Below are 13,546 nucleotides of genomic sequence, written 5' to 3' on the forward strand. Positions count from 1 at the left end.
ATACAAGTAATCTAGTTGGGCTTAAAGCCCACAACACTATACACGTTAACAACCCGTTTTAAACTCAAAGTGGATGTGAGACCAACTTGAGGTTGTTAACCAAAGTACGAAGGCGCCCTTTAGGATGTGACTTGGTGAAGATATCTACAAGTTGATTTTTAGAGGAGACTAAGATTAGCTTGAGAGCACCAAGGACAAGATAATAACGGATAAAATGACAATCGATCTTGATGTGTTTAGTCCATTCATGGAAGACATCATTGTGAGCAATATGAATGGCACTCTGGTTGTCACAATAAAGAGTAGTAGCAGAGGATGTAGACACATCTAAGTCTTTGAGAAGTCATTGTAGCCAAGGGAGCTCAGATGTGGTATCAACAAGGGCACGATATTCTGCTTCAGTACTGGAGCAGGCTACATGAGTTTGTTTATTACTTCAACAAGAAATCAGAGAAGAACTAAGAAGAAAGCAATAACCAGTGATGGACCTACGATCAGTAGGATCTCCTGCCTAATCAGCATCACAAAATGCATGGAGAATAAGAGGAGACTGAGCAGAGTAGAGAAGACCATGGAAGAGAGTGCCCTTTAGGTATTGAAGACCAAGGAAGTGAGTCGATCGTGGAGCAGATAGATACTGACTTACTTGGTGAACAACATAGGAAATGTTTGGACGAGTGACAGTGAGATAAACTAGACTGCCAACCAAGCGTCTGTAAAGAGAGGGATTAGACAATGGTTTCCCCCTGAGGGAGTTAGATGCGCATTAAACTCAATTAGAGTGTTAACAGTCTTGTTATCAGTGAGTCTAACTCGAGACAAGAGTTCAGAGGCATACTTGGCTTGAGTAATATAAAGTCCATCTATAGAATGAGTGATTTCAAGACCTAAAAAGTAGCTGAGATGTTCAAGATCTTTCATCTCAAACTGCTGACTGAGAAAATTCTGGAGTTCTTGAATGCTACTGAGGTCATCACCAATTATGATCATATTATCCACATACAAGAGAAGTAAAATAGTGCATTTGTCAGTGCGACAAAGAAATAAGACAGAATCATAATGACTGGCCATGTAACCCAAGCGAGAGATGGTAGAGTTGAATTTGGCAAACCAAGCTCGTGGAGCTTATTTAAAGCCATAAAGTGCACGTCGAAGGTGACAAACCTTGTTTAAGTCAACAGAGAGACCAAGAGGAGATTGCATATAAACTTTTTCACTTAAATCCCCATTAGGGAATGCATTTTTGACATCCATCTGAAAAATGTCTCATTTACTAGCAGCAGCAACAACTAAGAGGGCACGAACAGATGAGATACAAGCAACCAGAGTAAATGTCTCTTTATAATCAATCTCATACTCCTGTGTAAAACCTTTTACAACAAAACGAACTTTATAGCGCTCAATGGACCCATCAGAGCGAATCTTAATCTTGTAGATCCACTTACAACTAACCACAGATTTTTCAAAAGGGAGTGTCACCATGTCCCAAGTATGGTTTTTAGAAAATGCATCAAGTTCCTCTTTCATTGCAATCTGTTATGTTAAATATTAGCATTGATACTCCATGTTGAATATGTTAGTATAGATGTGAAAGCGAAAGCATAAAGTATAAAACACAATAACTCATGAGGGTTACGTGATTCAGTCTAACGGCCTACATCTACGGAGGAAACTCTAAAAGGTTACATCAATAATATATTATAGTGTAGTATAAATTTTGTGTTACAATAAATCATAACATGTGTATATATAGTAGACTAAACCCTAGAATAATAGACTTCTAGTACAAATAAGAGACTTGACTTGCACACAAAATAGAATTAGGCTTGGGCCTATACTAATGGGCTAATATATCTCTAATACCTTCTTTCAAACTCAAGATGAAAACTTAATGAAATCTTGAGATTTGATAAGGTTGAGAAGATCCCTTGAATGAAGTTTGGCTCTGTGATGGTAGTTTGAGGAAGACAATGGTCTTACAGTGTTGATACGACTTCTAACGGTAGCTTGACTATTCTAGAGAGTTTTGATGGCAACAATAGGAAGCCAAAGAAGATGAACGCAGTGAAAAAAAACACCGGGGAAGACAAAGATTGCTCTTAAATATACAGTAAGGACAGAAAACCATAGCCACAGGAAGGTAGCTCTGATACTATGCTAGAAATACTGAATAAATGTATTGTATTTTTTAGCAAAAGAATATATATGAGTGCCTTTATATAGATGCATATAAGTATAGTACAAGTAAGAGTGTAGTACAAGAATGTGTGCTATACAAGTAATCTAGTTGGGTCTAAAGGTCACAACACCATACATGCTAACGAGTTTAAAGAATTTTGGGGTGAGGACAGAGCATGAAGACAGTTTACATAGTGGATGATCGGAGCCCCCAAATATCAAAGAATGGTACTGACCCACCACAAGTCAAGACTCTAAAGTCTCACCACTTTATCAATTAGTCTTTAGTCTTTACACTTGAGTCTTGAGAGAGGGAATCAAGCAATTACAAAAGACCGTCATGAGAAGCTTCCAAATATGGTGAGGTTATTATTATTTTGCTACTCTGAAACCTATCACTTTAGTTACATGGTTGAAACTTGATTGGATCCAATATAGCATAAACTAGCTATATATAGCTCCAACATATATATACATATGTTGTGACTTTTACACGAATTTTACTTTCTCTGAAAGGATATGAAAAGAGCTTTGAATAATTGTTTCATTATTAACAAGATTGTTGGTGATGGGATAATAGATTCGAAATTGACATGAATGCTTATTTCTACTGCATCTTGACAAAAAGGAATGCTTTAATGCAAATGCAAATGCAAAAAAATAAATAAAAAAAATAAAAAATTTAACTTAGGAAATTATGTATGTATATAGAAAGCTTTGGAGACAGATGTTTGCTTTCATCACTTTGCTTCTTACACGAAACTTAAATGTACAAATTTAACAAGAGACCATTATGTAGTTGTTAGTGTGTTTGGTTTAGGATTTTTTTTTTTTTTTTTTTTTTNTGACAATTTTGGCCTGAGAAAAATGCATTGCTCTTTCAAAGCAGAGTATAATAAATTCTCCAAAAGTACTCCTCTAATTCTTGCAGCTGCTCCAGTTTCTGAAACAGTAAGGGATGGCATAACAGCCATATGAAGACGATATTATGCAAAGCTCTGGTAGCTTGAAATGGAATCTTCTTCTCCTTCTTATATGAAGATATAGAATTCTCCATATCTTTCTGCAATATTGGGATTAGGCTCTATTGTTGCTTTATTGTTGTTGATGAGTAGATTTTCATTACTTTGGGTATTATTGTAATATGGATGTCTACAATTTTTTAATGCTTGATTTTACCCTCTGTTCCTGTGAATTTTGCAATTAGGGTGCTGTTGGATTAGCAATATGGGTTCCCTCTGTGACTAACCAGGCCAAGGACAGTAAAGCATCTGATGCACGGAGTTCAGTGAGAGGCTATGCTTCTCTTTCACTTGCTGATGACAAAGATGATGGAGGTGATTTAGAACTTTCTGTTATAGAAAATGGTGCAGATATTGAGGCATTGGATAAGCTTCTGGAAAAACTGGAGGTTTAATTATTTTTCCTTTCTCGACTGATGTTTGTATTTGCTATTTTATCTATTTATTTCATCAATGCTGTTTCTTATTGTAATGTTCCACCTTGAGCATATTATTCGATATTTTATATATATATATATATGTATATATTGCTTTTTATTTTTAACCTAACAGCATTAGTTTTACATCCCTAATTGTCAGGTTTCTCAGGCCATGTCAAAGAGTTGTGTCAAGGTTTCCTTGGAAATAACCTTGAAGGAGGCAAGAGATCGTATGGATGATAACCAGCAAACTTGTGTACTGGTGGTCGATGAGGAAGGCCTTTTAGAGGGAATACTAACATGTGGTGACATTAGGCGGTATCTTTCTAAGAAGTCTAGTGACGACGCCAAAAGTGATTCAAGACATTTGGATGTATGTAATATGAAACTGTCTTTGTTGTTCCAAATTGTCATTTTAATTTATTTAATTGGCTCATATGCATCTCTCTCTCTCTCACTCATGCACACACAGGCGTACTCAGAATCGTTTTCTGTTTGTGCTAAATGGTCAAAGTTCAATTCCTATTGAAGCATTTGTTGTTGTTATTATTATTATTTTTTCCTTCAAAATTTCTCATCATGGCTATATTTTGTGATGTATATATATTTTTTCTTTCTACTTTTAAGATAAATTTCTAGTTTTAATTAATTAATTTTTTTACAATTTCTTTTTGATGCGCATTGCCAAATTCTTTGTAGGTGAGTGCATGTCTTGTTTCCTCTGTTTGTACTCGAGGTTTAAGCTATCGCGGGCGAGAGCGTGGACTTTTAACCTGTTATCCGGACACCAATTTGGCAGTTGCCAAGGAGCTAATGGAGGCCAAGGGCATTAAGCAGCTGCCTGTGGTTAAGCGCGGTGTGGAATCCAACAAAGAAAGGAAGCGAAGGATTATTGCTCTTCTTCATTATGATTCAATCTGGAACTGTCTCAGGTTCTCATTGATTTCATAGTCTTGTCTTCAATGATTATATCCTTGTTTCCTATACTACATTTGATGCCTGATCCTGGTTTTAAATTATGATAAACTAACAATGTTGCATTTATCTCATTCTTGTGGGGATTTTTTATTTTGTTTCTCAAAAAGGGAAAAAAAAGAAAAAAGAAAAAGAAAAGAAGTTTCTGGTGCTTTCCTAGCTCTTAGAGGTAACAATCTTTTGTCAAGAAACAGTGAAAGCAGATGATTGAGTGTATTAAAGTCATATAACTAAAAACATATATAAGAAATTGTCCCCTTCTTTTTTCCTCCATTCTGATCAAACAATAGTAACCAACCAAACAGTTTCGACCAAACGATAGTAACTAGAAACCCAATTAACTGTTGGCATAGCCTGACCTTTCAAACTAATGTGTCTTGCATAGCCCATACTATTGGACCAATGGGTTCATTTTCAGTTCAATCATTCAGTTTTGGCATATAACAATACAATGGAAACAATAACAACAAACCCTTTTTCCTATCTCTTTTGGTTCTCTTGACTTGAATGAAATCACTCATTCTTACCTATCAAAAAAAAAAAAAAAATCAAATCACTCCTTCCCACTAGTTAATTAATTGCTCTCCTTTCGCAAACGATTCTCTCTTATTTTTTCATCGATAGGAGCCACCCTCATCTTTTTGCTGATTTATTCATTTAGTATTCTATATTTCTTTGTATTCCTCTTATTTACCTTAACTTCCTCCTTTCAGCTGTGCTCATTTTATGAACGTATTGCTTGATTTGTGGGGTTTTCACGGGTTTTAAGACCCTTGAATTTTTTTTAAATGCCACGTGTCTCACATTTGGCTTAAAATTGGAGAGTGGGAGGATTTTTTTTTTTTTTTTTGGGGGGGGGGTGGGGGGGAGGGCAATCACATCCTCTTCAATCTTTGATCTTAGATATTGAAAGTAACTTTTGGTATCTCTAGACCATCAAGTTTTACAATTCCTTCATCTTCATTTCTATTTATACTAAACTTGAACTGCATGAACTCTATTTTAGTATTGATTAACTTGGAGTCTTTAGATTCTAAAGCATCCCTCCAAATCTCCAACTATCAATGTCTTGTTTCATCCACTAAAACTTTATTTTCTACAAAAAAAAAAAAAAAAAAAAAAAAAAAAAAAACTTCTTGAATTGATAAACTCATCCATAACCAATGCAAAATGCAAACAAATATGGACTTAATGCTAATCCTTAATACAAACCTATTATGATATAAAATTCGCTTGTGATCCCTCCACCTGTTCTCACCCTAGTCATAGAACTGTCTTACATATCCTAAATCAGCTTAATATCTTTTAGAGGGACTCTTGTTTTCTAGAACCTACAGCCTCTCTACCCTATCATATCCTTTGTTTAAATCAAAATAAAAATATTTTTATGTGCTTCTCTTTCTTCCTTCATTAGATGTTTTAGTATGAAAATAGCTTCTGTTGCCAGTTTGTCTGGCATAAAACCAAATTGATTAACCAACATTGTTGCTTGTGTCTTAAACTATGTTCTATAAACCTCCTAAATTTTCTTAGTGTTACTCATAAACTTAATTTCATGGTAATTTGTGTATTTTTGAATATCTCCTTTGTTTTTGTATATAAGTATTTAAGTGCTTTTCTTCCATTTATTAGGTGTTTTGTTATTATAGATCGTATAGAAAAGGTTTGTCAACCATCCTACACCTGCATTACCTAAGCACTTCCAAATGTCAATGGGAGTTTCATTATGCCTTATGGCTTTTCCCATTTTCATCCTCAAAGCATTATTTACCATAGTTGTAATAAAACCTCAAATAAACTTAAAATTTCTACCCTCCTTTAGATTATTCAGTTCGCTTAAATTTTTATATAGCTTCCATTTAAAAGTTTATCAAAATAAATCTTCCATCTATCTTTAATCTCCATCTTTATTGCATTTTGCACCATTCAAGTCTCTTGTTTTTCTTTCAGTTGTCCTAGCATGTTTTATAGTTATAGATATATCTCTCTTGTTAATTTATCTTTTGCATGAATGTACTTATTCCACCCCCAAGTGGTCCAATTCTCCTTAGTTGACTCTACGTCCTTCAGATTCTCTACGGGTACGTTTGGTATACTGAATGGGGATTACGATAAAAATTGTAATCTTTATTACTAGTAATAAATTCTGTTGTAATGTAATAACCAAACCTATTCATTAGTTTGGTTGTGAGTTATAACATTAGAATGAAACTTAACATTTATTTTAGGAAATATTTTACTCATACAATTATATCTCCTTAAAAATTGTTATTTTTAAATTTAAGAAAGATGTGTTATTTTTTATGATTTTTTATTTTGGGATAATTACAGATTACCCACTTGTGGTTTTTCTCTAATTCGATTTGCCTATCCGTGGTTTCATTTTTGACACTTTATCTATTTGAGGTTAGGGCCATTTAGTCTTCGTTACCCACTTCTGTTAAAAAAGAGAGGTAAAAAGTCTTTTTACACCCATTTTATGTCTCTCTCCTCCCAAAGCAAGAAAAACAAAAAAGAAAAAGAAAAACAAGATTAAAATATGGTATTGATTTCTCATAATTCACAAACATGAAGAGCATAAACCTAGAAAACTAATACTCAAAAAATTAATACAAATCAAATGAAGCAAAACCATGACAGAGAGAGTTCTTTGTCTTCTTCCTTATACTAATTTTTTGTGCCTAAACTAATAAATTTATTAAAATCAAAGCATAACACAGTTTACAACATGACAACAGGGAGGATCAACAATTTATAGCACTTAATTTCTAAATTTTTGATTTTCAACATCTAAGATCTCACTCACACAACAAACCCACCAGAAAAAATCACAACATGATGAACAGTAGAATAAAAATTACTTGATTTGTTGGGTATAATAGAAGCAAAGTGAAAATTTCAAAGCTAAACAACAACCCAGAACCCATGGAATCACCAGATCTGCCACTAGATCGGTCAACGATTTCCTACATCGAGCCCATGACTTTCAAAGCTGGGCTTCCTTTTGTGAGAATTTGAAGGTGGCGGCCTCGGCGGCAATGGACTCTTCAATTTGGCCGCCATAGCCGGCGATGGCTTGGATTCGGAGGGGATGGAGGTCAGATTGAATGGCGGCGCATTCTCCTTGGCCGATTTAGACTTCCGAGAGGGGCGTGGCTTGGCGGAGCTAGGGCTTGGCGACGACGCTGGATCAATGGAATTCGCCTCCCTCAAGGTCACGTTTCTAAACCAAATCCATACCCATGGTGGATCAGCTGCCTCCAGACACACCCCTTGTCCTCCTCTCCCAGTTCACCGCCCTTGCCCATGGTAGATCAGCTATGGCCTGTGGGTTTGGTGGTGTGACAGCGGCCCTAGGTTGGTGATTTATCCTGATAATCGGTGTTGGGTGGAGCTCAGCTGTGGGTCTGGATCGTGGAAGATGGAGGAGAGAAAAGCATAGAGAGAGAGAGATATTGAAGGATTGGAGAGAGGTGATAAAGAGTTAGGAAAAGAGAGAGAGAGAGAGTGGTGATTCTAGTCTAGATTAAACATTTTAGCAACTTTTATATAATTTCAGAAACTCTAACAAGGATTATAAAATAAAGGCTATGTATTTAATTATTTATGCCTTGAAATTCAAGGAATTCGAGTTGGATTCGGATTCGGAATAGTTTTAGCCACATAAGCCTGAAACTATTTAACTCTGGAAGAAAAAGGAGTGTTTGATTTGTTTTGGGATTTGTTTTTGATAAAAAAATGTGTTAGAGTAACGTCTGCATGGAGGTTTTTTTTTTTTTTTTTTTTTATCGAAAGTGTGCTTTACAACTCACAATTAAATATTAAGAATTTCTTTAAGTTATGCCCCTAGGGGCATTTGTGGATGGAACTCTAAATTTAATTTAGTTGAAATATGTTATCATGGGAAAAAAGATAAAGAAAAAAAAGAGCATCTTTCGGCACTGTAGGTTGACAAAGAGTCCACAATTCACATTTAGTTTTGTTAGAAATACTGAATAAGTGTATTGTATTTCTTAGCAAAAGAATATACACGAGTGCCTTTATATAGAGGCATATGAGTGTAGTACAAGTAAGAGTGTAGTACATAAATGTGTGCTATACAAGTAATCTAGTTGGGCTTAAAGCCCACAACACTATACACGTTAACAACCCGTTTTAAACTCAAAGTGGATGTGAGACCAACTTGAGGTTGTTAACCAAAGTACGAAGGCGCCCTTTAGGATGTGACTTGGTGAAGATATCTACAAGTTGATTTTTAGAGGAGACTAAGATTAGCTTGAGAGCACCAAGGACAAGATAATAACGGATAAAATGACAATCGATCTTGATGTGTTTAGTCCATTCATGGAAGACATCATTGTGAGCAATATGAATGGCACTCTGGTTGTCACAATAAAGAGTAGTAGCAGAGGATGTAGACACATCTAAGTCTTTGAGAAGTCATTGTAGCCAAGGGAGCTCAGATGTGGTATCAACAAGGGCACGATATTCTGCTTCAGTACTGGAGCAGGCTACATGAGTTTGTTTATTACTTCAACAAGAAATCAGAGAAGAACTAAGAAGAAAGCAATAACCAGTGATGGACCTACGATCAGTAGGATCTCCTGCCTAATCAGCATCACAAAATGCATGGAGAATAAGAGGAGACTGAGCAGAGTAGAGAAGACCATGGAAGAGAGTGCCCTTTAGGTATTGAAGACCAAGGAAGTGAGTCGATCGTGGAGCAGATAGATACTGACTTACTTGGTGAACAACATAGGAAATGTTTGGACGAGTGACAGTGAGATAAACTAGACTGCCAACCAAGCGTCTGTAAAGAGAGGGATTAGACAATGGTTTCCCCCTGAGGGAGTTAGATGCGCATTAAACTCAATTAGAGTGTTAACAGTCTTGTTATCAGTGAGTCTAACTCGAGACAAGAGTTCAGAGGCATACTTGGCTTGAGTAATATAAAGTCCATCTATAGAATGAGTGATTTCAAGACCTAAAAAGTAGCTGAGATGTTCAAGATCTTTCATCTCAAACTGCTGACTGAGAAAATTCTGGAGTTCTTGAATGCTACTGAGGTCATCACCAATTATGATCATATTATCCACATACAAGAGAAGTAAAATAGTGCATTTGTCAGTGCGACAAAGAAATAAGACAGAATCATAATGACTGGCCATGTAACCCAAGCGAGAGATGGTAGAGTTGAATTTGGCAAACCAAGCTCGTGGAGCTTATTTAAAGCCATAAAGTGCACGTCGAAGGTGACAAACCTTGTTTAAGTCAACAGAGAGACCAAGAGGAGATTGCATATAAACTTTTTCACTTAAATCCCCATTAGGGAATGCATTTTTGACATCCATCTGAAAAATGTCTCATTTACTAGCAGCAGCAACAACTAAGAGGGCACGAACAGATGAGATACAAGCAACCAGAGTAAATGTCTCTTTATAATCAATCTCATACTCCTGTGTAAAACCTTTTACAACAAAACGAACTTTATAGCGCTCAATGGACCCATCAGAGCGAATCTTAATCTTGTAGATCCACTTACAACTAACCACAGATTTTTCAAAAGGGAGTGTCACCATGTCCCAAGTATGGTTTTTAGAAAATGCATCAAGTTCCTCTTTCATTGCAATCTGTTATGTTAAATATTAGCATTGATACTCCATGTTGAATATGTTAGTATAGATGTGAAAGCGAAAGCATAAAGTATAAAACACAATAACTCATGAGGGTTACGTGATTCAGTCTAACGGCCTACATCTACGGAGGAAACTCTAAAAGGTTACATCAATAATATATTATAGTGTAGTATAAATTTTGTGTTACAATAAATCATAACATGTGTATATATAGTAGACTAAACCCTAGAATAATAGACTTCTAGTACAAATAAGAGACTTGACTTGCACACAAAATAGAATTAGGCTTGGGCCTATACTAATGGGCTAATATATCTCTAATACCTTCTTTCAAACTCAAGATGAAAACTTAATGAAATCTTGAGATTTGATAAGGTTGAGAAGATCCCTTGAATGAAGTTTGGCTCTGTGATGGTAGTTTGAGGAAGACAATGGTCTTACAGTGTTGATACGACTTCTAACGGTAGCTTGACTATTCTAGAGAGTTTTGATGGCAACAATAGGAAGCCAAAGAAGATGAACGCAGTGAAAAAAAACACCGGGGAAGACAAAGATTGCTCTTAAATATACAGTAAGGACAGAAAACCATAGCCACAGGAAGGTAGCTCTGATACTATGCTAGAAATACTGAATAAATGTATTGTATTTTTTAGCAAAAGAATATATATGAGTGCCTTTATATAGATGCATATAAGTATAGTACAAGTAAGAGTGTAGTACAAGAATGTGTGCTATACAAGTAATCTAGTTGGGTCTAAAGGTCACAACACCATACATGCTAACGAGTTTAAAGAATTTTGGGGTGAGGACAGAGCATGAAGACAGTTTACATAGTGGATGATCGGAGCCCCCAAATATCAAAGAATGGTACTGACCCACCACAAGTCAAGACTCTAAAGTCTCACCACTTTATCAATTAGTCTTTAGTCTTTACACTTGAGTCTTGAGAGAGGGAATCAAGCAATTACAAAAGACCGTCATGAGAAGCTTCCAAATATGGTGAGGTTATTATTATTTTGCTACTCTGAAACCTATCACTTTAGTTACATGGTTGAAACTTGATTGGATCCAATATAGCATAAACTAGCTATATATAGCTCCAACATATATATACATATGTTGTGACTTTTACACGAATTTTACTTTCTCTGAAAGGATATGAAAAGAGCTTTGAATAATTGTTTCATTATTAACAAGATTGTTGGTGATGGGATAATAGATTCGAAATTGACATGAATGCTTATTTCTACTGCATCTTGACAAAAAGGAATGCTTTAATGCAAATGCAAATGCAAAAAAATAAATAAAAAAAATAAAAAATTTAACTTAGGAAATTATGTATGTATATAGAAAGCTTTGGAGACAGATGTTTGCTTTCATCACTTTGCTTCTTACACGAAACTTAAATGTACAAATTTAACAAGAGACCATTATGTAGTTGTTAGTGTGTTTGGTTTAGGATTTTTTTTTTTTTTTTTTTTTTGTGGTAGCTTTTTGCTTACTTCTACTATATCCCCTAATTAAGTAGGTCGAGGTTTTGACTATACATTATGATGCAATTCTTAATGTGATTGAGATGTTTATTCTTTTTTTTTTTCTTTTTTTTGTTCATAAAAAAAAAAAAAAAGAGACGTTTATTCTTTTTTTTTTTTTAGCTGGTTATAGGTCTGAAAACAGGTGGTGTGACAGTGTGAGGTTTCCCCTTGCTAGGCTTTTTGTCCATTGTTTTCTCTTTGATTTGTGTAATAAATTATTTTTCATACATTAAAGAGAGAGAGAGAGAGAGAGAGAGAGAGAGAGAGAGAGTCTAACCTAAGTAATATGTTAAATTGAAAAGGACAAAATATGAAGTATATTTTCCAAAACTATGAATTTATTTGTATTTTGTTGAACTTTGGAATAATGTTGGATTTTTTTTTGATGAAGGAATAATGTTGGATTGAGGGATCATTTGCTTCCACTTTATATAATATATGATTATAATAATGATAATGAATACAGTGCAGAAACAACTGGTTGATCATAATGAATTGTTATCTTTTTTTTTGAAGAAGTAATGAATTGTTATCTTATCTTTAAATATCTATCCTTTATTATTATTATATATAAAGAGGATCTAATTCTACCCTAATAAAATCGTGCGACGTGGACCTTCATGAATAAATATTCTAGCTAGTCTATTCCTCCGTTGCCTTCTATTTGTTGTACGTCTGGTTGTGAGCTTCCCGGCCACTTCTTTTCTAGTCTAGATCTTATTATTCCTAGTATTCTATATGATGGATGATAATGATTTAATCAATCGAATCTATTACTATACAAGTTTGATTAGCCATTAGCCTATGTATTGTCAATTGTGGCCTTCAGGCAGATGAGTTTGAGGCATACGTACATGAGTGTCAAATGCACTTACCGTTGGCTAAAAGAAATAAGTATAGCAGGCTAAAATACACTTGCGGTTGGCAAGAATTTTGAAGCATCCTTTGAATTTCTCTCATTATCTTATCAAAATCTATGTATAGGTGCTTTTTGACCTGGATAAAAATTTGTCATCATCCTTCAATGGATACTTATACACTAGAAAAGTTATGTAGGCTCTCTAAAATGTTGCCTCGGTTGTCCTTGTCATTTCCGCTTGTTTTTGCTGCAAATTTTTTATAGAAAACAATGTTTACAAATGTCTCTCACTTGAGCAAGCTTAGGATTCGTTCGGGAACAGCTTAGTTAGCTGAAATTGAAAATTTTTTGTTGAAAGTACAGTAAATAAAGTTAAAAGGTGGTTAAAATAGTACAGTGAGACCCATAAATAGTATCAAAAAGTGAAATGGGACTCATGAATAGTAGCAAAAATTGTTGTATATATAGGTATATTCATGAATAGGTTGTAATAATGATGTTTGAGTATGGAGAGTATTGTTTCATTAAGTGAAAATTCAAATTCTGGAATTTTCTAAGTGAAATTCGAACTAAAGGATTTTCAATCAATCCAAACTTTTGCTCAATCGATCGAAATGATGAAGAAAATAATCCTGGAATCTTTGGATGATTCGATCGCTATTCGATTTATGTTTGATTGATCGAAAAGTGCGTTCGATCGATCGAAAAGGGCATTCGATCAATTGAAAGGAACTCTCGATCGATCGAAACACGTTTTATGCAGAATTTCTAGTAACTGTTCTGAATGTTTGAAGAGGTTTTAACCCTTGTGAACGTTTTTATGAAANATACATGGCACACGAGGTGGTGTAATATGAGCGTAGCAACAATAAAATCTACGTTTTAACTTTAGATATATATAGATATATATTGTTGTTTATAG

The 13,546-nt window shown here is 34.8% G+C and overlaps 1 protein-coding gene across 1 annotated transcript; it reads left to right on the forward strand.

Annotated features, from left to right (window-relative positions):
- Window positions 1-3,045: 3,045 nt before the first annotated feature.
- LOC136068443 (chloride channel protein CLC-f-like) lies at window positions 3,046-4,687 on the forward strand. The gene is made up of 4 exons (XM_065775595.1): window positions 3,046-3,129; window positions 3,386-3,589; window positions 3,780-3,992; window positions 4,319-4,687. Exons 1-4 carry the CDS (start codon window positions 3,046-3,048, stop codon window positions 4,568-4,570), a joined length of 753 nt encoding a protein of 250 aa, XP_065631667.1. The 3' UTR covers window positions 4,571-4,687.
- Window positions 4,688-13,546: the final 8,859 nt, after the last annotated feature.

This window comes from Quercus suber, unplaced genomic scaffold, assembly GCF_002906115.3.
Source record: "Quercus suber isolate HL8 unplaced genomic scaffold, Cork oak 2.0 scaffold_115, whole genome shotgun sequence".
Classification (NCBI taxonomy): Eukaryota; Viridiplantae; Streptophyta; class Magnoliopsida; order Fagales; family Fagaceae; genus Quercus; species Quercus suber.